We start from the raw sequence: 23,355 nt of genomic DNA, 5'->3' as shown, positions 1-23,355 counted from the left end.
TTGCCCCTCGGTCTCTCTGTTGGGCTTGGAAGAAAGGGGAACTGGGAGGCCCTAGGGGTAAGGTGGAGTAGGGGACACAGGCCACTCACTGGCAAGGTGACCCACTGGAAAGCAGGGGAGGGGCAGGGCGTATTTGAAGAGATCCTTTCAGAAGCACTCTGCTTTTCCCAGGGGCCGAAGAGTGACTGCCGACCCGGTGGAGGAGCAGGTGGGAGGCAGAGCCCAGCAGCAGGCCCCCCTGGCTCGTCCAGCCACCCCGGCTCAGGCCCCTGTTCAGCCTGCCCCCCAGCAAGCCAGAGCTGTCCGAGACCCTAGCCCTGAGGTGAACTGCTGTGGCGTGTGGTCCCAAAGATTCCAGAACTGAGGCCGTCTGTCAATCTGCCCAGACCCCAGAGGTGAGTGCTGGGCACCACAGGTGGCAGATGTCTTGTTGTCCAAGGCCAGGCCTGCACAGGGTCCTTGTTTCTGGAGACCCTCAGGGCAGGAGCATACCCTTGGCCAGGAAGGGGCACAGAGTCACAGCCAGTATCCAGTACACAGTCGGTCTCACTCCAGGTGCTGAGTTCCCTGGTCTCCCCAAAGTCCTAAAGAAGAAGGCTCTGAGAGGAGTTAGAAGGGCCCCAGGAAGAGGGACAGGGCAGAGGGGAGAGCAGACAGCCCATGGCGGGCAGGAAGGGGGTCCAAAGTGACCACAGAATTTGAGGAGAGGGGAAGAAGGTGAGAGAGGGAGGGAAAACTCATAAGTTGGGGAGGAACTGGGGGGAGTAGGACTCGGCGGGGGTGACTTGGGACCCAGTGCCTCCAGGTCCTGGGCTGCTGGGCTGTGGAGCCCCATTCCAGTCGCCTGGCCTGCCTCTGTGTCCGGCTGTTCAAAGAGGGTGACAGCTCCTGGGTCCGTGACCTTGCAGGATGTGATCTGCAAGTGAGGTGTCAGGGGGTGGAGAGGAGGGTCCCTTAGAACTTCACAAGAGCCCTTGTCCCTTGTGCTGGGGAGAGGGGCAGGGAAGTGGGGGGATCATGTTTGGGGGGTAGTACAAAGCAGGCAGGCGAATGATGGAGGTATCTCCTTGGTTCGCTGATCACGTACTGGGGGAGGAGGGCAGGTGTGTGTGTGTGTGTGTGCGCGCGCGCGTGCACTCTTGAGTGAGGCTCAGCTGCCTGAAATGAGGATGTGCTGGTGGCCTGTGGTGTCCTTGGGCCTGTGTCCTTGGGCCTAACCCAAGAGACCCCTCAGCCCCCTGTGCTGGCCCTTTGTGCCTGCAGGCTGCCCACCCTAGAGAGCGGTCAAGAGTGTTCTCTGAATGAGGGTCAGAGTCTCATGGAGTCAGGGTCACAGGCATGGAGCCCCAACAACCCCCCACCCCACCCAAAACCCCCAGCCAGGCAGGCCATACGTACTTGTGGCATTTCCCTGGCTTGCTGTCTTTATTGATGAGTCTCGGGGGTCTTGGAGGCCCCAGCAGTGCTCAGGTTCCTGGCCGAGCAGCAGTGTGGCCTCCTGGCCAGCAGCTCAGGGTCTGAGTTTCCATGGTAGGGGCCTTGCAGGGGTCGAGGGAGGGGCGCTCAGGGACCCTGGGAGGACAAATGGGTTTGCAAAATTCTGGGCTAGGTCCCAGAGAATGGAGGTGGGTGGGAGTGGGGGTTGAGGCCAGAGCTAGGGCGGGGGAGGAAGGGGGTGGCGAGAAAGGCAGGGGAAAGAAGGAGCCGCAGGCTGTGCTGGGGGAGTCGAAGGCCGTGTGTGCAGAGTCGTCCTTTCCTCTTCTGAGTTTCACTGGGTCTCCAGGCGTCCTGAGCAGATCTGGAATCCAGGCTGGTGCGTCCAGTGAGACCCACTTTGCTGGGTGCGTGGGGAAGGACTGTGGGGCAGAGGGGCTTTGGGGGCTGAAGTTTCTCATGGGAAGGGAGACCCCCCCCCCAGGCCCTCCCTATCCTGGGGGCTGGACTGGGCAGCGGCCCGCCCTGACAGCTGGGGGTGGGGCGCTGCTCATGCCACATGGGCCCCAGCCTGGGGCCTGCGCCTGGGGGCTTGTTTGTGACTAAATAAGGTGAGGCCACAGTGACCGTCCTGTGGGGCGGGGGTGTGCATGTGCCCCCGGACAGATCCCAGAGGCCCTGGCAGGCCCCACACCCTTTCTTCCTACCGTGGAAGGTTCCTGGCTCAGGCGCGGCTTCATGGGCCTCACAGAAGATCTCTCCTGGGCAGGCACCCTGCGGTGCTGACAGTAGGGCAGCCTGACACAGGCCTCCTAAGAGAGGGAAAGCCCACCACTCTGGATTGTTCCCTCCCTGCCGTCCCAGGAGGCTGGAGAGCGCTCCAGGCACACAGGCTAGGCACAGTTCTGGCCTCCTGGGCCTAGGAGCCTCAGACTGGCTCTGATGGAGACCCACAGGCAGGCTCTCTTTGACTGCCCCCTACCCCAAAACGTCACAAGTCTCACCACAGAGGGGGGCGCAATACAACACACCTAAGGCTTTCTCTGGGGGCTCCCTGGCTCCCCCACTCCCCATCAAGACCCAGAGGAGGGCTGTGGGGGGCGGAAGGGGGGCAGCCAGGGGTGGGGAAGCCGAGGCCAGATGTTCCTGGAATGGACAGTGGGTGATTGATGGGAACTGGGATTTTGGAGGGGAACAGTCTCCGGAGCCTTGAGCTCTGGGGGCGGAATGGGATGTTTTTCAGTGGGAGGGGGGTCTCTGCCTGGCCAAGCTAATGAGAAGCTGCCTCAGTCCTGCCAGGGTCCTCACACCTGTCCCCAGCATTAACCCCTGCCTGCCCAAGGCGCCCAGGGACCCAGCCCAGGCTCTGGGGGGACCTTTCCTGCTTTAAGTCCGGGATCCCCTGTTGGCTGACAAATTGGGGTGAGCAGTGGCCACTACATAGGCCATGGGCTCCCCACATTTCGTTGCCCCCCCTAGTAGTACTTCCTATCTGGCAGTACTCCACGGTTGTGACCCGCTGTTGCCCCTCACCCCAACATTGCCCAATTCCAGGGGTAGCCATGTGCTCGGGTGGCCGTGTGCTTAGGCGCCTGCGGCTGTTCTCTGCACCCTGTTTGCCTTTAAGGACGTGGACTTTCCCAGCTGCCCGGGTGGGAGGCTCCGGTGGCAATTCCGTTCTCAAAATCCCCAAAGAGGCCCCTCACACCCCAGCCTCCTCACACTTCTGCGCCCCCACTTCCTCCCCATCCTCCATTTTTTTACTGCTTTTCGTGCCCCTTGTACAAGCGCCTCTTTAAGCATAACCAAACGCAACCGGGTTTCGCCCGAGGTTTGGAGGCCAGCGAAGGCCGGAAATGCGCTCGCGGGCTGCGGAGGCGACCAAGGGGCGGTGGCAGGGGGTGCCCCCGAGCCCCCAAACCAAGCAGGGGATGAGTTTGCCCCGCGGCGGCGGCCCAGCCGCGGCTTCGCCTAGGCTCGCAGCGTCCGAGCGGCGGGGCGCGGCGGCGACCGGGAGCCCGCGGGCCTGCTCCGCGGCGGCCGGCCTGGCGGCCGGGGGACCCGGGGAGCCGCGCCGCCCGCCGCCGCCGCCGCGCCGCCCGCCGCCGCGCTCCACCCGCTCGGCGCGGACTCCCGCCACTCCAGCGCGCTTCGTGGCACAGAAGGCGAAAGCGAAGTCAAGTGTGACCGGGACCCGCGCTCTGGGCGCCCAGCGACCTGCCCGCGCCGCCCTTGCACCCAGAGAGCCGCCGGCGCCGCTGCGCGCACGTTCGGGGCTGCTGCCGCTGCTCTGCACGCGGGTCCCGGACGCGGGCGGCGCTGCGCTTTCCGGCCAGACTCCTCGTCAGGTAACCTTCATTCAATCCCCAGGGCTCCCCGCAACTTCCCTGCTCCTCTAGACGCGGGCATTCTTTTCTTGGGATTGTCCTAATCTAAGCATTGTCCCCCCCAACGCCACCCTCAAGTACAGTCAGTATCAAAATTCCTCCAGGATTCTCGTGCATTTACAAACAGCCAGTCCCGTGTCCTCTAAAATAAATAAATAAATAAATAAAAATAAATCAGGAAGGTCTTAACCCGACGTGGACCGGTTTAACAGGTCCCCTCGCGGGGGACAGTATTTGTCCCCTGATATTTCTAATTCGTTATCCTCCGCGTTTTCCTGTGTCCCCATAACTTGAAGCAGAAGCTCCAATGTCCCCCAAGCTTCTTGCGTCGGGGTCCCCGCTGTTTGGGAGCACATCCAAACCTGCTTCTCTTAGCTTTGCGGTGATCAAGCGTGGGGTTCCCCCCACTGCCTCCAACATATCAAACAATTTCCCCAGGAACCCTTAAATTAGAACACCACGTTTTAAAAGACAATGAGGTTTTCCTGAATCAGAAACTACCAGCAGCTCATTTCTGTGTCCCCTACCTCTTTCATTGTGATCAGAATGGTCTCTGATCAACAGAGCTGCCTGAGCTTTTTTTTTTTTTTGGTGGCCTGGGGGATTTGGGAGCAGTGATTTCCCAGCATCCACAGGCTTCCTGGCCACTAATCCCAGGTGATCGGTGCCATGCATAGGTGTTTCAGGCACAAGTTGCAGTGGCTTTTCTAGGTCTCCTAAATCAAGGTTCCCCCGTATCCCAGACTCATTCCCTCTCTCTAGACAGGCCACCATATTTGGGAAAAGTTCATCTGGGTGGGGAGACAGTCATCTGTGTCTCCAGCAGGTATCCTTCACTGATTTTAAATCCCAGGACAATTCCCTACCAACCCAATGACAAGAGTCTGGGTTTCCTAACATCTGGCCAGTGGTCTCAAGCTCCCAGGCCATACTGAAATCTCTTTCTGGGTGTCTTTGATTTAAACTTGCTAGGCGCCTTCAAATATTAGGCCTTGCTTTCCAGGGCCGCGCAAAGACAGTCAGTGTTTTCTCTGAGTGGAAAAAAAAAAGGGTTCCAAAACTCCTAAGCCGCCCCATCTGCCCCAGGTTACCCCATGTTCCAGAGATATTTCCTGACCCCTCCCAAACACATTGTAAACTCCCCAGGGAAGGCATTGCCTTCTCCAGATCCCATTATAGAGACACCTTTAATTCATCTGCCCCCACCCCAATTTAGTTACTCACCCCAAGCACCCTGGGGACTTAGGGAAATTTCGCTGGACCCCCAGATCCAGAAATTAGCTTCCTGGAGCCTCTCCACTGAGATAATGTCTCCCAACCTTCAAAACAAATTGAGCGCCCCACTCTCTCCCAGAAAGGGAAGCTTTCCTTCTTTCTTTGTTTCTTTGTTGTTGTTGTTTTTTTTTAAGCACTGCTTTTTCTCTCTTGACTTGATATCCCCTGGGATGAGTCTCCCTAAATTTAGGGAATGCCTCCAGGGTCTCCAAACTCCTCTGTATTGTCTACACTTTCTGGTTACTAACCAGGTCTCCGAAAAATTGCAAATATCTGTCTCCACTGGTAAATTTCTTTGGGCCCCTAAAACCTGGCCTGTGTCTTATTGAGGTTCTTCACACCAGGGAGTATTCCCCACTCCCTGTTTACTAGCTATAGCGAATTTAAATCCCCGTTTGAATTCAGTTATTTAAAAAGGACATTGGTTTTCTGTAAAAATCATCTCCTGGTCTCTCCCTGGGTCCCTATAAGTTAGTTTAGTGCTTCCTGGCCTGGGAAGGACATTGAGGGTATAGCCTGAAGCCACACATGTGTGTTGTTTTTTGGGGTGCAGCGGTGTGGTTGGTCCACATTCCTAAAAACATAGAAATGAATTTCTACTTCTCTGGTCCCACTCAGACTTTGCTCAGCCCCCCCCCCAATACGTCCTGTATTTTCCATCTATTTGGACAATGTGTTTCTTAGATCACACCCCCCCCCCCCGCCAGAAGTTTCACATTGAGAAATTTCCTGGGCACCCCTTGCACCCCCTAAGTAGCCTTGGAATTTCCCCGCTGTAGGCGCAGAAATCGTGTGCCCAACCCTGCAGGGCAATGTCTCTTGGCCCCCAATCGTGGACTCTGCTTTCCTGAGGTCTCCAAAGTACTGGAGAACCCCGTTTTCCCCACAGTGGTGGGGCTCCCGCGAAAGAAACCCACATTCGGGGACCCTCATTCACCCCGCGGCAAATCAGAGGGCATTGAGCCGAACTGTTCTAAGCTGTCCGCCGCCCTCGGCGCTGTCACAACCCCGCGCCCCTGGACCCGCGTTTCAGGCCTTTTTGGCGAAATCCCCCAAACCGCTTTGAATTGGGGGAATTTCTGTGTCCTTGGCCCTGCGCCTGCGGGGACCAGGGTAGCACTTCTCCAGCGTGCAGAAAGCGCCTGGGCATCGCCCCCAATCTCCCCCAAATTTGGGCATCGTCTTCAGTCTTCCGGGGTCCCCGCTCACCTTCAGCAGCGTCCACTACAGCTGGGCGCTCCTTCCCTCGCTTGCCTTCTCTGCTCCTCATGCGCCCGCGGACACAGCCTCCATCCTCGCGGTGAGCTGCCCGCTCGCCGCCTGCCCCGGCCCCGGCCGCTCTCCGCGGTTGGCGCAGGCTCGGGCGGCTCGGGAGAGGCCGGCGCGGGACCCGGGAGGCCTGGCAGCTGGGCGGCCACGCGCGCTCGCGAGAGGCATTGGCAGGCCAGCCCCGCTTCGTTCGTTCTAGGCAGAGATAGATCATGGTTCTGGGGCTCGGCCTTGGAGGGCCCGCGCGGGGCGGCAGGGTAGCCAGGTGAGGGTCTCTCTGCTGGGTCGTGCAGTGCCTGCGGAGCGCTGGGCAGAGAACTCAGGGCGGCGCGGGCAAAGTGATTGATGGACGGGCGGGGGTCGCGGATCACGGACTTCCGCTGGTGGCCGCCCTGGTCCCCTAGCACTCCCGCCGGGTTCGGGCCGGCGGGGGTGGGGGGCTTGTGCGTGGTTTTGGTTCTGTGGTAACCACACCGTTTTTAATATTGTTCAAACACTCCTGGAAGTGGCCGTCCTAGGCCCCCCACCCCAATCTCGTGGTGGCCCCCCGGTTGAACCCGCGTCTCCTCAAGCGCAATGCACCCAGGACCGACATTTTGGGTGACTCCCAAAGCGCGCAGTGTAGATGCGAGCAGTGAATTCCGTCGGGCAGGTAGGGTAGAGCGAGGCGTTCTGCCCGAGCCATCTCACACCTGGCGCCCGCCCTGACTGCTCGGAGTTGGGCCCAGGGCTCCCGCGTGGCACCGGGTGTGTGTGTATAGAGGGGGGGGGGAGCTCAGGATCCTGCAGCAGCTTCAGGAGCCGCCCGACCCGCTCTGCCTGCTCAAGCAGGTGGCCGTGCGCGCCCCTACTGCAGCCAGGGACCCTGATGCAGACGCAGGACCTTAGCCCCGGCCCAGGGCTTTCAGCCACCTGAGTGCACGCTGCAACAGGGTGCTCTTGCCGCGTGGCCCTATCGAGGGGAGCCCCCTCCTGCCACCTGGGCCCTGGTGCCCCCAGGCACCTCAGAAGCCCGGTAGACCCCCCCAACAACATATTAGAACGTCGTGTCAGGGTTTCTTGGGCACTGGGTCGCTCCCCGCCCCCACTCGATCCCGCACCCCACAGCCCCCCTCCTGGGTACCCCGGGGCCCCGACCCGCACCACCCCACGGGCTCGAGTTGCGGAGGCGGGCCGAGGGCGGGGCGAGGGTCCCCGCGGGCGCCCATTGGCGCGGGCGCCCTGCCAGCGGGGCCCGCGCGGGCGCTCGCCGCGGGGTGGCGCGGCTATAAGAGCCGGGTGCTGGCGCCCAAACTTCGCCTGCTCTCGGCGGAGCTGCGTGAGGCCCGGCGGCCGGCCCCCCCTTCCGGCCGCGCCCGCTCGGCCCCACCGCCGCGCTCAGCCCGCCAGCGCCTCCACCTGGGCTGGCGGCCGCACGCCGACACCGTCCACCGCCCGCTGCTACCTCCATCCCGGCACCGTCGGCGGGGCGCGCTCTGCCGCCTGCGGAATCCCCGCCGCCTCCTCCTCATCTACCTCAACGCTGTCCCGCTTCGCCGAGGAGGCGGTCCCCCCCGCAGGCAGTCCGGCCCGCAGGCCGCCGGCGTGGTCATCTCCCGCAACCTCCCAGCCCTCCCCGGCGCGCCCCCGCCGCCCGCAGCCTCCCCCGCGGCTTGCGCGCCCACCATCCCCCTGGCCCGGGCTCGCGACGGCAGAGGGCTCCGTCGGCCCACACCGAGCTGGGTGCCCGCGGCCGGTGACGTCCGCCCGCTCGTTTCCCGCCCCCAGACGTGGCGCCCCTGCAGATTCCATCCTGCACCCCTCTAGGGCCTGAGGCTGCCACATCCCTCTCGCGCTCCCGTCCCCCCCAGTCCCTCCCGCCCTCCGCGCCCCCGCGGCAGGGTTCTCTCTGTTTCTCTCTGAGCTGTCCTCACCCCGCTGTGCGCCTGCCCGCCTCTCACTGTCCCCTCTCCCTCTCGCCCCTCTCTCTGGCCCCCCCTGATCACGTTCACTCTTTCTCTCTCTCTGTCTCTGCCCCCCACCTCTGTCCTTGAAACAACGACTGACCTCATTTCCCGACGCCTTTTCCCCCCCGAAAAGTACAACATCTGATCCGCCCCGGCCCGCAGAGAGCCCGCCCCCCGCGAACAGCAGACAAGAGCCCCCCACCCCCACCCCCTACACCAAGCCAAATCCCCGTTCTGTCCCGTCGCACAATCGGCCCTCCGCGACCGGGCCCGAGCGGTTCTGGCAGAGGAGTGCCCGGCAGGAGGGCCTTCGCCCGCTGTTCGGCCGCCTACTCGCGTGCAGCAGGGAGGTGGGCGGCAGCTGCGTCTGCTTCCAGGTAAGCGGCGTGCCCGCTGGGCGGGTGGCGCAAAGAACCAGGCTTTCGGGGCGTCGCGGGGCTGGGGGAGGGGGCTCGGAGGTGCCCAGCGAGGGACAAGGAGAGCGAGCTCTGGGTCAATTTTGTGGGTGCCATGAGCGCGTTGCCGAAAATGGGGGTGGCGAAAATGCGGGGGCGCGAGGCGGGGGGGGGGGGGCGTCTACTGCTGTGTACTCTGGGCCCGCCAGCCTGCAGGGAGCTGGGTGGGCGGGGCCAGTAAGGGGCCAGGCTGAGCGGGAGACCCAGACTTTGCATCCCCCCCCACCATTTCTCTGCCCCTCCCCTCTCATTGCCACCAGGAATCTGGGGAGGGGGCGGGTCTGAGGGCTGGAGGGTGAGAGCGGGTGACGAGGCCCTGCATCAGTGGACAGGCTACAAGTTTTCTAACGAGGAGGTGGGGCAGCCCCGCCCCTTTGCCCTTTGGCCCTTGGGGCGGTGGGCTGGGGGCACAGGATGTCGCCCCCCCCCCCACGTACTTTGCTAAGGCATGGCCCTGGGCTTGCTTTGGGGGTGTCGGAGGCTAGGGACTGGTTGGGAGGAGGAAGGGGGCGGGCGCAAGGGGCGGGGGGAGTGGTCAGCGAGGGGGAGGCAGGGTGGAGCCGGGACTGGGCGGAGCCGACTCGGACTTAAAAGCCTGGCGCTGACCGGGCCTTGCAGCTGGACCTTCGCTTCTCCTGTGAGAGCTGTCCAGTCTCCTCTCTCTCTCATTCTCTCTCCAGTCCCGGAGTCTTCCTGCCTACCACAGGTAAACCCCGGGCTGGTGGCCCGTGCCGGGCTCTGCCCCGCGTCCACTTCCGAGCAGCCTCCGTCCGAGCTCCTGGCTCCCGCTCCCTCCGGCCTGCCTGGCTGTTGGAGGGCACGCCCGGGCCCAGCTGGCCTGCTGCCTCTCCAGCACCGCCGCCACCCCCCCACCCCTTCCGGTGGGGCGCCTCACTCCTGCGAGCCCACCTTCCCCAGCGCTGCCTGGCCCCTCACCTGCGCCTCCTCGCCTGAGAACGGGGTGGGGGCTCTAGCTCAAGCGTGTTCCTTGGGGCGGCGGAGGGGGCTTTTGGGGGCTGGCTGGGCAGGGAGTACTCGAGTGGGGATTGTTTTTTTTCCCTTGTGTCTCCTGGTCTCTGAATTGATTTGTTGCACCCCCTAGATGGTGCGGGTTGACTCCCCCCCACCTCCTCGCCTGTTGTTGCAGGCAGCCTGGGAGGGTACTTCTGGGCATCCTGCCCAGCCCGGCTTGGCCTCTGTCAGCATGCTCAGGGGTCAGCTCCCCACCGGACCCTCACCCCAGCTCTCTCTGGGCCTGTGGCCTCACTTGGCCCTGCAGCCACCTAGCCTGTGGGGTGTGTCTGAGGTGCCCCCCTCCTTCCAGGACCTGGCATTTGGCTCCCACTCCCTACTTTGTGGGGAGGGGAGTTCAGGGTGGTGGCATCTGGTCCTGAAAACTGGGGTCTGGTGGTTTCAGAGGGACTGTGTGGCTGGGGTGCCGACGAATCTGGGGAAGAGACCTCTGGTTTTTGTGTGCTTTTTTGAGGGGGTGTCTCTGGGTGCATGGCAGTGTCTTGAAGCTAGCCATTGGCCCCATGGCCCCAGTGCAGCTCCCGTGGGTAGAGACTGGATGGGTGGGAGGGGGTCCAATGGAACTGAGCTGGTCCGCAGGCGTTCTGCTGCTGTGGGAGAGGGGGCGGGAGGCGGGGTGTGGAGGGCTGACCCTCCAGGTTGCACAGGCTGGACCCCATGATGCCATTATGCAGCGGGCAGGCCCCACCAGGATTGCAGCCACGTGGCCGCTTCAGTCTCTGTGTAATCGCCCCTCCCCCCTTCAATGCCTTTGTCGACCTGGCCCCCATGTTGACAGCAGCCTCTCCTCTGTTCACAGATACCGATGGGGATCCCGGTGAGGTCGTCGATGCTGTGGCTGGTCACCTTCTTGGCTTTGGCCTCGTGCTGCTTTGCTGCTTACCGCCCCAGTGAGACCCTCTGTGGCGGGGAGTTGGTAGACACCTTGCAGTTCATTTGTGGCGACCGCGGCTTCTACTTCAGTAAGTTGCTCTGGACCGAAGGGGGCGGCTGGTGGGTGGGTGGGGTTGGGGGGGAGAGGGCACACACAGAGCAGTCACACACAGCAAATGCTTCATGAATGTTGGCGTCACATCAACTGCAGGGGAAGGTAGAGGGCACCACCCTGACAGGGACGGGTCAGGCTGCTTGCTTTGTGACTTGGAGGGAGTCTCGCCCCCACCCCCCCAGGGACCATCTCTTGAGCCCCTGATGTGGGTCTGGCTCTGGGGCACTCCCCACACTCCCGGCCCCAACAGCCAAACCCTGCAAAGCCAGTGGGTTCCAGTCCCACTCAGACTCAGGCTCCCCAGGACACCCTAACACAGCCTACCTGGACACAAGGCCTCCTGGGGACACTGATATGATCCCTACCCCCTTCTTGAAGGGTCCACTCTGAGGTGGCCTGGGGTGCCTCTGGGCAAGGGTGGACACTGAAGGGGGACGCCTGCTCTTTCTCTTGCACATTCCGGTACCATCTGATCTCTCAACCATGGGGCCACAGGCAGGGGTCTTGGGGTCACTTAAAGAAAACCAGCCCCAATGTCCCTGCTGCCAGGAACCATGCCCAGGTGGGGGCAAGGATCCAGGCTGAGAAGTCAGTAGGAAGTGGGCCCCAGAAGGGCGCTGGCCAGTGGGCGAGGGTTCCAGTCTTGGTCACTTTCAGCAGGAGCTAGGCGGCTGGGGTGGACTTGGCCACCTCAGAGCCTCAACTTGCCCACTGGAGAAGGGGCCTCCTGGCTCTGGACCCTGACAGCCCCTCTTCCACGGGCCTCACCAGGCTCTCCTGAAGGCCCCAACCCCTGTAGGGGGATACCCCCCCACTGATGGCACCCCCCCAAGGCCAAGCAGGTGGCTCCATCTCCAGCTGAGCTGTGTCCTGGGGGAGGGGGAGAGGATGGGAGGAGAGTAGGGCGTGGTCTTATCCAAGTTCCTCACTCCTCTCCTCCCGTCTTTTCTCCCCCGCCCGCCCGCCCACCCACCCGCCCAACGTCTTCGGGGACCAACACCTGCCCACTCAGGCCATCATCCCTGTAGACTCTGCCCTGGGTGCTGGGGGCCAGAGGGATGTGGGGCAGGCAGGATGTGGTCAGCGTAGACCCCAGGCCTTTACGGCGCACCCCACCCACCCCCCTTTTTCCTCAGGTGATCAGGGGAAGTCACCAGGGCAGGGCAAGGCAGGGATGGGGTGGGGTCTCCCACCTCTTCTGGGGCCTCAGGTGCTAACTGCTCCCCACCGCCCCCGTGCCCAGGCCGACCCGTCAGCCGGTACAGTCACCGTCGTACCAGGGGCATTGTGGAAGAATGCTGTTTCCAACGCTGCAGCCTGGCCCTGCTGGAGACCTACTGCGCCACCCCCGCCAAGTCTGAGAGAGACGTGTCGGCCCCTCTGGCCGGACTCTCGGTAAGCTCACTCCTCCCCTCCCCTTCTCTCCCTTCCCCTCTCCCCCTTCCCTGGCCCCCCAGGGATGCCACGCCCTAGAACCCTGCTCCCTTAGGGTAAACCCTGGGAGCTGGGGATAGGAGGAGGCTAGCAGTGACCTTGCATTGATCAGATTCTGAGTCTCAATTGGGTACATCAGCTGCCTGATCAGTTAGTATTTGATTGCAGATCAATCTGTTACATCAGCTAGCTGATGGGTTCTTGGTTTATTGAGTGTCAATCAGTTACATCAACTGGCTGACTGATGGGTTAGAATTGTACTGAGCACATCAGTTCGCTGAACGGTCAGTAGTTGACTGACTCTCCCTCTATCAGGTTGGCCACCAATGCCGATGGGAGGAGAGGGTCGACTCCAAACCTCCCGAGATGTGAGATCCACAGTTGGGGTGGGGGCTCAGGTGCAGGGCCTGCAGGGCACCCCCACCCTCCACCCCTGACTGGACCCTTCCCCTTTCAGGACCAATCCCAATTACTCGTGGGCAAATTCTTCCAACATGACAGCTGGAAACAGCCTGCCCGACGGCTGCGCAGGGACCTGCCTGGTCTCCTGATCGGCCTGGGCAAGATGCTCCACCGGGAAGTGACCCAGGCGCTCAAGGAGACGCGCCACCCAGCCGTCCCTGTCACCGTTCCAGTCCGGGAACCTGCGGAAGACCCTGCCCGCGCGGAGCCCCCGACCCCGACCACCCTTGAGAAGTGAGCCAAACAGTAGCCATTCTGCGGACCACACCATCGTCCTCCACCTCCTCTTGACCACGGCCTGTCCATCGAGGCCACCTCCAAATTCCCTGGGCCATCTCCCCTCTGCGGGCCCCTCTATCCCAACCCCACTGCCCCAGCCTCCCCAGCCGGCTGCTCCCAACCAGCCCCTTCACCGGCTGGATCGTAACATCTGAAAAAAAAAATGCCCTCAAATAATTGGCTTCATATATCCCCACCCCCTAAATTACCCCTAAACAACTCCAAAGGTCACATCTGATCCCCTAAAAAATTAAGACCACATTAATTGCAACCCAACCCATATAGACTACAGTTCCCTACAGCTAATTGACTCTTTAATAACATCAGAAGAGCTCATTAGCATGCAAAAAGAAAAATTAAAAAAAACTTAACTCAATTGGCTAACCCCCCCCCAAAAAAAAAACAAAAACAAAAGCTAAACTAAAAGACTAATTGGCTTAAAAACAATTGGCAAATAAACCTAATTCGGCACCCCCCTTCCTCTCCTTCCCCCTCCAGTTATCTGGGGAGGGAAGCAAGAGGAAGGGTCTTGAAATGAGACACGCCCTCCTCCCTTGTGGCCTCACCATCTCTCTTGTGCAAATTCTTCTATTGGACACTCTAAATTCCAATTGGCAAGGGTAGAACAACAGCACCCCAAACTCACTCTCTGCTCCTCAATTTTCTGAGTCCCGGGCCTTAAGTGAGGGACCCCAGTATGACTTAGGAAGGGGAGAGGAACCTGGAGACCAAGGTCAGTAAAAACCATGTTCAATTGGCAGATTTAATTGGCAGACATTCAAAATGGAATTCCTAAAATGGACACATCTCTGAAACTTACATCATCACCCCCCCACACATCCACACACTCACACATCACACACATCCACACACTCACACCACACACACTCACATCACACACACACCACACACCCACACACTCACATCACACACATTCACACCACACACACACACATCACACACCCACACACTCACACCACACACCCACACACCACACTCACATCACACACACTCACATCACACACACTCACATCACACACACTCACATCACACACACTCACATCACACACTCACAATTTTGTGCATACACTTGCACACATGGATACACACACTTCACACACTCTTGCACACTCACGTGCATTTGCACAACGTGCCTGCTCACAAGGACACACTTTCATACATGCACAGACCCCACATGCACACGCATCCATAGTCACACTCCATGCTCATGCATATAGTCACATGCACCACCACACATGTTAGCACATGGCCAAGTCCCTCACATGCCAGCACGTTCAGACTTGCACACTTGCCCCCTTCCCAGTACTCTCATGCTTCCGCGCACTCACCTGCATCCACACACATGCTTTTGTGCCCATGCTTGCGTGCTCACGCCTGCATGCTTTCGCTCCGCACAGGCACATGCTCCCCTGCCACAGCCTAGCAAAGAACACTGCTACCATGGAGACACACCCTGTGCTGTCCATTCAGCCTGAGGTTCCCCCAGGTGACCAGGTCTCCAGTTCCTCTCCTTTTCCTGTCCGCTGCTCACCAGGCAGCATGTCCCCTCGCTGTTCATCTTTCCATCCTGAGGGGACCGAGGTGCTCCCTGGGGGAGGCGACTCCCTCAGCGTGATGCCCCCACTCAGCTGAGCAGAGAGAGGGTCTGGCTGGACAGAGATGGTGGTGCTCACAAGGTGGTCCCCGAGCAGTCTGGCTTCCTGCGTGCCTGCCAGGGAAAGCCCCAGGGGATCCCTCTTTCATTGGCACATGCAGAGGTCATTAAGTGGCCCCCCCCGGGGGACTCTGCTGGGCACCAGGGTCCCCGGTGGTGGTCCATATTGATGGCTGGGAGGTGGGAAGACTGGTGGTTGGAGGGGCGGGTGGGGGGCAGTGGGGGCTGGGTGGGGGGGCTCCTGGGTGGGAAGTGGTCCAGGGAGTTTGGATGGAATGTTAAGAGGAGGCGTGACTGCAGAGCTACATCCCGGCATTTGGACCCCAAATTTAAGTCAATTGATCTGTCTCCCCTCTATTCGGCAACTCTTGGGGCCATTCTCTTCCTTTTGTTGTTTTGTTTGGTTTTCGCCCCTCCCAAGCTTTTCTCGCGCTCTGAAACCCCTTCCCCACGTAACAGGGGGCAGCGACCAAAGAACAGGAGCAAAGCAGATACCTACCACCGACGCGGGGCGACCCGCTGTCCTGCCCCCGCCATTACTCTACCCCCTTGTTTGTTTTGTTGGTTTGAGTCTGTCCCTGTTGCTTGAGTTCAGTTGGGAGTGGAGTTCCCTGGGGTGTGACCACTGCACCCCAGGAGAAGTCTGGGGAATGGAGAGGGCCACTCCCTGGCCTAGCTTTCTGGGAGACAGTGGCTGGTTCCCGGAAGTCCTGTGGGGTCGGCAGGGGGTGGCAGGGCGAAGTCTCCTCTGGTGTCCGGAAGGTGCTCGGAGGTCACAGGAAGGGGCTCCCGGCTGGCTGGGCCACCGGGAGGGAAGGGGCTAATGTGTACGTGTGAAGGACTCCATCTGGCAAGAGCAGGTGGCCGCCTTCCGGCCATCTGGGGAAGCCACCCCCCACTCTCTGAACCTCTGCCTGCCCCCTCAGCCCCCACTGGGTACTCAGGAGTCCCAGAGCTCTGCAGGGACTCCTGGGGGTCCAGTGGGGTGAGGTCGGGGAATTGGGGGGGTCAGAAGGGCGTGAGCATACAGAGCTTGGAGAGATGCCCAGGTCCACCCATCGACCCAGGTTGCTCGGGCCCCACGGCCACTGGTCTGGCACTCCTGACAGCCACCATGGTGCCCAGGCTGAGGCAGGGATCAGGGCAGCTGGAGGTTTACCTCACCCCCACCTCTGCCTCCAGTGTAGCCCCCCTGCATGGCAGCCCACTAGTTTTCTAGAGGCCCTTGGCCTTGGGGCCCCAGCAACAGGACTGGCATGACCCTGGGGGCGGTCCATGCCAGCCCGCCCACCACACAGAGTTCCAGCTGGCCAGCGCTCAGAGAAGGGGCCATTCGGACCATTGCCGGTGATGCTTCTGCGGAAGCCCAAATTCCTAAATTGTCCCAATTGGAGTCTGGATTGGCAGAAAAACCCAAAGACTTCGAGGCACCCCAAATTCCTGCCCCTGCAGCTGGATCCCAGCCCCTCAGTGTTATAACCTGCCTCGTGGGGCTGGGAACTCCAGGGGTGCTGGCTTCTGCCCCTCTGTGTTCCCTTTGTGCATCTCTCCCCATGGTGGCCGACCACTCTGGCCACGTCAGCCCGCCTGACCCCCCGTGCCCACAGTAGTGGTCTCCATCTCTTCTCTTCCCCCACTGTCTTCAGCGGGCCCCCCTCCTTGGGCCCCTCATACCATCACCTGAAGACCCCCCCACGTGTTGAACACCATGTCACCTGCCTGCTGCCCATGTCCGCTCTGCAGTGGGCCTGTGTTCGCCTCAACTTTACTTGTTAACATGCCGTCCTTTCCGGCAAAGTCCATTGCCTGGGTTTTGTCTCTAACCTTGACGCTCGCACCCCAATAAAGCATTCAAAATCATCTTGTTCTGAGTCCTCTGCTCTGTGGTTGGGGGCCTGGGTATTGGGGTGGGGATGGTTTGGGGCCCCTGGGAAGGGACAAGGGGGAGGGGAGCCAGGGGAGTGGAGACCCCAGCCCTATTCCCTCTAACGGCTCCTCGGCTCTGATGGTCCCCGTGTACATAATCACAGGGCAGGGGGCGCATGGGGATATCTCCAAGGAAAAGAGTCTGTGGTTACAAAGTAACCCCATCATTGAAAACCTTGGTGGGGGGGTACCCCAAACTTTGGGGAAAGTGCTGGAGGTTGGAACCAGTCCCAGCCAGTCCACCTGCCCTGCTTCATGTGGGAGGGGGCTATGGGGGTACTGAGGAGGAGGGGGTGGTCCCACAGGAGCCACTGGGATCTCGCTTCCTAGGGTCCCATCTAGGGTAGAAGAATAGCTTCATACCTGGCTCTAATTTGTTCACCCACAAACCCATTCACTGCCCGTTCACCCAGGCTGCAGGCCCTTAGGCTGGTGCTGTGGCGAGGTGGGGAGTGGGGTTGGCAGGGAGGGGGCTGTGGCCAGCTCCCAGGGGGAGCCCACATGAGTACTGACATCTTACTACCTCTGCAGCCCACGCCGGATAGTTCAGGGGCCTTCCTGGCCGAGGCAGGGGCAGCTTTGGAGTGAGGAGGAGATAAGCAGTCAGGGACCTGGGCAGAAGTGAGGTTGGGTGGAGGGCAGGGCTGGCTGGGCAGTGAACCACTCACTGAGAGATACTTCCAGGACAGAGGTGAAGGCAAGGTTTAGGGGGCTATGCCCCTAAAACATGCTGGGGCTCCCCGATACCTTCCCCCACCAGAGGGCCTCGAGGCCTCTCCTCCTTCCCCAGGGCCAGCACAGGGGTCCCAGGCCCTGACCTCCCCATCTCGGTCATGAGACTCCCCTTCAGCATCTTCTTCATCTCCAGCTGCCCCAGGACCCACCCCCTGCAGCCGCATGCTCCCTTCACTTCTGCTGGTTCTCCTTGAGCCTCCACCCGCCCCCCACCCCAACCTGGACCCTGCAATTCCTCAGACCCAGTGACCTCCCAGCAGCACTGGAAACAACCAGTTCTCCCCTCTCTGCGCCCCCCGCTCTCCTGGCTTGATGCCATCTCCCCAGTCCAGTATTTGAAGGACCCAGGACCAGGCCGAGGACCCTTCCTCTCCTTTTCTGACCTTGCAGTCTCTGGGTTCATCCCTGTGCCTCCATCACATCCTGGCTCCTCCCACAGGTGGGGTGGAGGCTGCAAGAGGGGCTGAGTGTGATGGGGAGGGGGCCTCAGTGAGAGGTGGCAGCGTTGAAGTGAAGGCTCAAAGGCAGGGCTGGGCGTGGAGATGTGGGTGGGTGGGAAGATCAAGGACTAGTGTTCTGGAAGGACGTCCCTGGATGAGTGACCAGGAAGGGAGTTTGAGGAACATCAGGCAGATGGAGTGGGCACGGGAGGACCTGAGGCCAGAGCCGTAACTGGGGACCAGATGGGTGACTGCCACCCATTCAATAGACTCTTACGGGTCCTGAAATAGGTGGTGGAACACCATCTCCCCCAAAATATAACCAAGTCCAAAGCCACAGACCCTGTGAGGTGCTCTTGTTCGTTAGAAGGGTCTTTGTGGATGAAGCAGACTGTAGAATACCTCAGAGAATTGACTAAAAATCAACTAGTGTGGGAACCTGCAGGGTACAGGCTAATGTACTAAAGTCGGTTGTTTTTCCATAAGCCGATGTCAGTGAGTGAGATCGATGGAGATCAGAGCTCCGCTTTGGATTCGGTGGGAGTTCTTCCCCACAAAACCAAGCAGGCGTTTGAAAGGGACTCCTGTCAACAAAGGCCACTTTGCTCTTGCCACCTGGTGCTTGATCTTTAGGGACCATTTAGTGCCAGGCTTTCTAAACCAGAACCCCCAAAGACATGGCTTTGCCTGTGGGGTGCAGGGGTATGGCAGCGACTATCTGTGTCTTGACATCTGCTGATCTCAGCCCAATTGTGGGGTGGGGGGTGCGGCAGGCTTCCATATATCAGGATGAGTCCATGGCTGGCCTCCTACGTGCCTCTTAGCCTTATAGGCCCCTGTGTGAGTCTGGGTACTTTAGAGAAACAAATCCTCAGAAACTCATATGTATAAGAGAGCATTTTATATAAAGGGTAAATGCACATCAAGAAAACATCCCAATCCAGTGCTGCCCAAGCCCACAAGTCCAACATTAACCCATATGCCCAAGCCACAAAGCCCTCTTCAATCTCACAAAACACACCCAATGATGCCAACTGCAGGAGGAAAGCCGAGTCAGTGAATGTGTAAGCATCTCAGCGCTGGCAGGGGTCTCCACACTGGTGCTCCAGCACCCAGGGCTGCATCAGGGTAGGTCCAGGTGGCTTCTCCTCAGGGATGCCTTGCAGGAAGTGAGCCTTGCCGGCTAAAGCAGGGAACTGGCTAAGGCAGCTGCACCCTGGTCTGACCATCAGAGAGCAAGAGACCGAGAACTAGAGAGGCGAGACTCACGGAACCATTTATCTCTCTGCCCTTCAATTAACCTCACATGTGTTTATCGGCCAGCTTGGCACAATAAACTAACTTCCTCAGCCCTGTTCTCCTAGTTTCTTAGAGAGGTTTTCCTTTCCTGGAATTAAACGGGCTTCCTTCATGTCACTTAACTAGTATAAACTGCTGGTAATAAACCTCCAGTTCACGCTGTGTTGAGTTTGTCATTTTTTTAAATAAATCATTTTGTTGGGGCTCATACAACTCTTATCACAATCCATACATATATCAATTGAGTAAAGCACCCTTATATATTCATTGCCCTCATCATTCTCAAAATTTGCCTTCCACTTGTGTTCCTGGAATCAGCTCATTTTCCTTTTCTCCCTCCCCCTCCCTCCCCGCTCCCCCCTCCCTCATGAACCCTTAATAATTTATAAATTATTATTTTATCTTATCTTACACTGTCTGGTGTCTCCCCTCACCCACTTCCTGAAGTTTGTCTTGATTATTATTATTATCTTTAACACTAGCAACAGGATGGCAATATTTGAAATGAAGAACACAATGTCAATTTGGTAACACACATGCACACACGAAAGGCTAAAGAAGGAGGAGGAGGAAAGGGAACCTCAGAAGGAGGAGGGGGAGAAAAGAGGAGAAGTAGGAAAAGGGGGGAGAAGAAATGCCTAGGCTTGCCCCTAACAGACTGTGTTGAAGGGATCCGTGAAGAAAGAAATGACACAATGTTGCTGAAAGAAACCTAGGACAATTTAAATACATGGAGAGATATCCCATGTTCATGGATAGGGAGACTTCACGCAGCTAACATGTCCATTCATTCACACCAGTTGGATCTAGAGGTTCGCTGACATCTTAACCTGAGACCCAGTACATGATTTGATCGATGTTGAAAATCTGACCCTGAAATGGACATGGAAGAGGCAGAAGAATACACTTGTCAGTACAGCCGGGCGGGGGGGGGGGGGGCGGGTGGGAACACATTGAAAGACCGCTTGCCGACTTGCTAGAAAGCAAATGGAATGACAGCAGTGTGGTGCTGGCCCAGGGACAGACACATGATTCACTGGACCGGAGCCGAAGGCCCAGATGCAGTGAAGGCTCCGAGCATGATGTCAACCTGGGTTTCAGGTGGGCCCTGAGCCCAGCGGCTCATGGTCCTTGCGGTCTCTATCTTCCGTCTATGGCTTTGGTGCGCAGTGACCCATCATCTGCCACAGAGTAAGACGTCGCCGTGTCCCTGCCTGCTCTCCACAGCCCTTGGCAAGCGTGAGCTCACTGCTGCGGCTAGTGTGTATTTTGAGCGCCGTCCAAGCCAGAAGGCGCATGTGCCAGTGCTCTACTGGACGGCACTCTGTGGACGGCGCTCTGTGGCCGTCCATGCGGTCTTCATCGGCCGAGTTTCAGGAGCGGATCGGGAGGCCGTGAATCCGAGCCTGCCTAGCTCTGGAAGCACCGCTGGAATCCCCTGTCCGCCCGCCGTAGGGGACTCTGTTAGTATCTGAAGCACTGGTGACACCGCTCTCAGCATCAAAGCCACATGCTGGAACACATGGAGAACAGGGGGTGGGAATCCAAAGACAGGCGTCCTTTTAAGGCACACGGACACACACAGAGGAGACAGGGGGAGGGGAGGAAGCGGCCACGCGAAGCCACACGCAAGCAGAGTCTGGGATCACCGGTGAGACTCCAGGCAGAGGAACACGGGGGACCGCCGGTGGCTGGGAGAGACAGAGAGGACCCACCCTCAGAGCCCTGGGGAGAGGTGGCCTTGCCCACAACTTGATCTTTAATCTCTGGCTTTGGGAACTTGAGACAATAGATCTCAGTTGTTTTCAGACATCCGGTGTGGGGAAGAGTGCTGGTGGCGTCCACTTACTCGCTGGGCTGCTAACTGCCGGGTCAGTAGTTTGAAACCAGCAGCCACGGCCGGGGAGAAAGATGAGGCATTCTACTCCTGTCAAGAGTTACTGTCTTGGAAACCCACAGGGACCGTTCTAGCCTGTCCTGTAGGATCGCTGTGAGCCAGCGTCGACTCCACGGCAGGGAAGTTTTGAGGGGGATGGGACGTCAGATCTACAGCAGCGTTGATTTACCAATTGTGCATGGCCTAAGGCCCCCCTCCCTGGGGCCCTCCCCACTCCACTGGGGCACCCCTCTTTCCAACCACAACCTCCGCCTACCCTACTTTCCCTTCCCCCACCTGCCCTCCCCACCCCCACCAAACCCATTTCCCTCCCCACCCCTCCCTCCTATCCTCATCTTGCCTGATCCACCACCCCACCCTTCATCCCACGTCCATACCCCTGATCTCTCCTGGTCCCCAGGTGGTCGCTCTTCCTCTGGAGGACGGCCTGGGACAGTGAGCCCCCCACCCCTGCCCCCATGCAGTCTGGCATTCAGTACTACTCCCACCGGATCATCCAAGGAAGAAGATACTGCTGGGGCCTGGGGGGATAACCTGGGGGTACCCCCACTCTGTTCCTCCCTGAGGGACACCCCAACTTCCAGCAGGCTCCTGGCCTCATTACCCCAAGCCTGAGTCCACCTGTGGACAGCCTGCTCCCAGGCTCTGGCCTAAGGGTGGGGGCACTGTAGTCAGGTGTGTGTGATCAACTTGGTGGGAGGGGGACAGATGGCCTGGACACGACTCCCTCCTCCCAGCCGGCCTCAGGTCCAGTTCTTGGGCCTACTTTGGGCTTCCAAATGGGCCTCTAGCCTAGCCTTTCACTGCTACCAACCCCAGCCCAGCCCAGCCCAGCCCAGCCCAGCCCCAGTCCCAGTCCCAGCCCCAGTCCCAGCCCCAGCCCCAGCCCCAGCCCCAGGCCCAGCCCCAGCCCCAGCCCCAGGCCCAGCCCCAGGCCCAGCCCCAGCCCCAGCCCCAGTCCCAGCCCCAGCCCCAGCCCCAGCCCCAGCCCCAACCGGCCAGGAACCAGCGAGAAATGCCTGCTTATGCCAGTTACGCAGAAAGCAAAACAGTCTGTGGTTTGTGACCCACATTTTTTTGCCTATTTTTTCAGAACATAACAAAGCCCAAGACAGCTCCCTTCCCCCCACCCCCCAGGCAGACAGCAAGGATCTGTTGACATTGGCTGCGAAAGCTCTTGTGCTGGCCAGCCTCACCGGTCCTCTCCTTAGCCCCAACCCCGGCCTGTTCACTTCCTCAGCACCCGCCCGGGCACTACAGCCTGGTGGGAGGAGGTGGGTGGGAGAGGCTAGGGCTGGGCTGGGTAGGTTGGGGGCCCTGCTGCCTCTGAGGTGTTTGTGGTGGGCTCAGAGAATTGGGTAGGCATGGGTCTAGAGCTTGGGGTGAGGGGTTCTGTGTTTCCCTAGGGGGCAGGAAGGCAGGGGAGCTGGTTCCCTAGTTGCCCCCCTCCAGGCAACCCCATCCCAAGCCTGCCTCACCCCCTCTCTGCAGGTCACAGATGTGGTAGCCCCCAGGAGTGGTGGCCTGAGGGTCTGTCTGCCACCACCCACCTGAGCCCTGGAGCCCATCCTCTGTACCCCCTCCTCCTGGCTCTGTCCCTCCTTGCTGGCTCAGAGAGCTCCTGCTGGCACAGGGGTGTCTCAGATGTGGGGCCGGAGTACAGGGCGGAACCATGCAGACATTTCTTCCAAGCTGGGGCAGCTGGCTGGGGCAGGGGGCAGGCACATGCAGGAACCCACAGAAGGGACAGGCAAGACCTGGGACCCCGGAATGAGGGGTTGAGCCCCTACTGGTGTCAGGAGCCCCATCCTCACACCATCCCAGGCCTGGGCTGACATGGGACCTTCAGGCCTCCCAGTGGATGCATACTCAGGTGGAGACTGCAAAGTGGCTGTGGATCCTCCTTGGGCCCTTCGTGGTAGGGGTGGGGCTCCAGGCTGGTGCTGTGAATGTCCAACCCCCAGGAAGACCGGCGTCCACTCCCCTTCCACCCGTCAGTCTTCCCAACCTTCCTCACTCCTGCGATTGTCCACGTCCTCCAGAGAGACTTCGAGTGACCAGAGCACAGGAAGGGGCGGCTGCAGGGCCAATGGATCATGAGACTTGGGTGACCTGTCCACCAGCTGGAGGGAGGCCTCAAGCTAAGGATGTTTATGCAAATCTGGAAGGGTGGGTGGGAGTTAGCACCCACAAGGGGCTGGAAGGGCATGTGGCAACAGCATGGTGGGTGACCGCCCAAAGAGAGGGGACAGAGGAGCTGGCACCTGGTCCCAGAGCTCTGCATAGTGAGTCACCCTTAACGTCATAGACAACTGGATGTTGGCCTGTGAACCAAAAGTCTGTGGGTGCTCCAGAAGCAAGTCTTGGCAGTCTGCTTCCCCTAAAAGCAGACCGGGCAGACTTCTGGAGCCCGGCGGGTCAC

The 23,355-nt window shown here is 59.8% G+C and overlaps 1 protein-coding gene across 2 annotated transcripts; it reads left to right on the top strand.

The window, feature by feature from the left end:
- The first annotated feature begins 8,552 nt into the window (after window positions 1–8,552).
- On the top strand, window positions 8,553–16,496 carry IGF2 (insulin like growth factor 2). Of its 2 annotated transcripts, none has more exons than XM_075545199.1 (4): window positions 8,553–8,688; window positions 10,598–10,760; window positions 12,030–12,181; window positions 12,678–16,496. In XM_075545199.1, the coding sequence occupies exons 2-4, from the start codon at window positions 10,604–10,606 to the stop codon at window positions 12,918–12,920; spliced, it is 552 nt and encodes a 183-aa protein (XP_075401314.1). In that variant the 5' UTR covers window positions 8,553–8,688; window positions 10,598–10,603; the 3' UTR covers window positions 12,921–16,496. The 2 variants fall into 2 exon arrangements, with proteins under 2 accessions (XP_075401314.1, XP_075401313.1); XM_075545198.1 differs by lacking the exon at window positions 8,553–8,688 and adding an exon at window positions 9,350–9,472.
- The last annotated feature ends 6,859 nt before the right edge of the window (window positions 16,497–23,355 follow it).

The sequence above is a fragment of the Tenrec ecaudatus genome, chromosome 4 (assembly GCF_050624435.1).
Source record: "Tenrec ecaudatus isolate mTenEca1 chromosome 4, mTenEca1.hap1, whole genome shotgun sequence".
Classification (NCBI taxonomy): domain Eukaryota; kingdom Metazoa; phylum Chordata; class Mammalia; order Afrosoricida; family Tenrecidae; genus Tenrec; species Tenrec ecaudatus.
This window is presented reverse-complemented; position numbering and strand designations above follow the sequence as displayed.

Bases quoted from the DNA above. Each gene is read 5' to 3' on its own strand.
- IGF2 (XM_075545199.1), top strand. From the start codon at position 10,604: ATGGGGATCCCGGTGAGGTCGTCGATGCTGTGGCTGGTCACCTTCTTG. The intron at 10,761-12,029 runs GTAAGTTGCTCT...CCCCGTGCCCAG, and splicing joins CGACCGCGGCTTCTACTTCA to GCCGACCCGTCAGCCGGTAC. The intron at 12,182-12,677 runs GTAAGCTCACTC...TTCCCCTTTCAG, and splicing joins CCCCTCTGGCCGGACTCTCG to GACCAATCCCAATTACTCGT.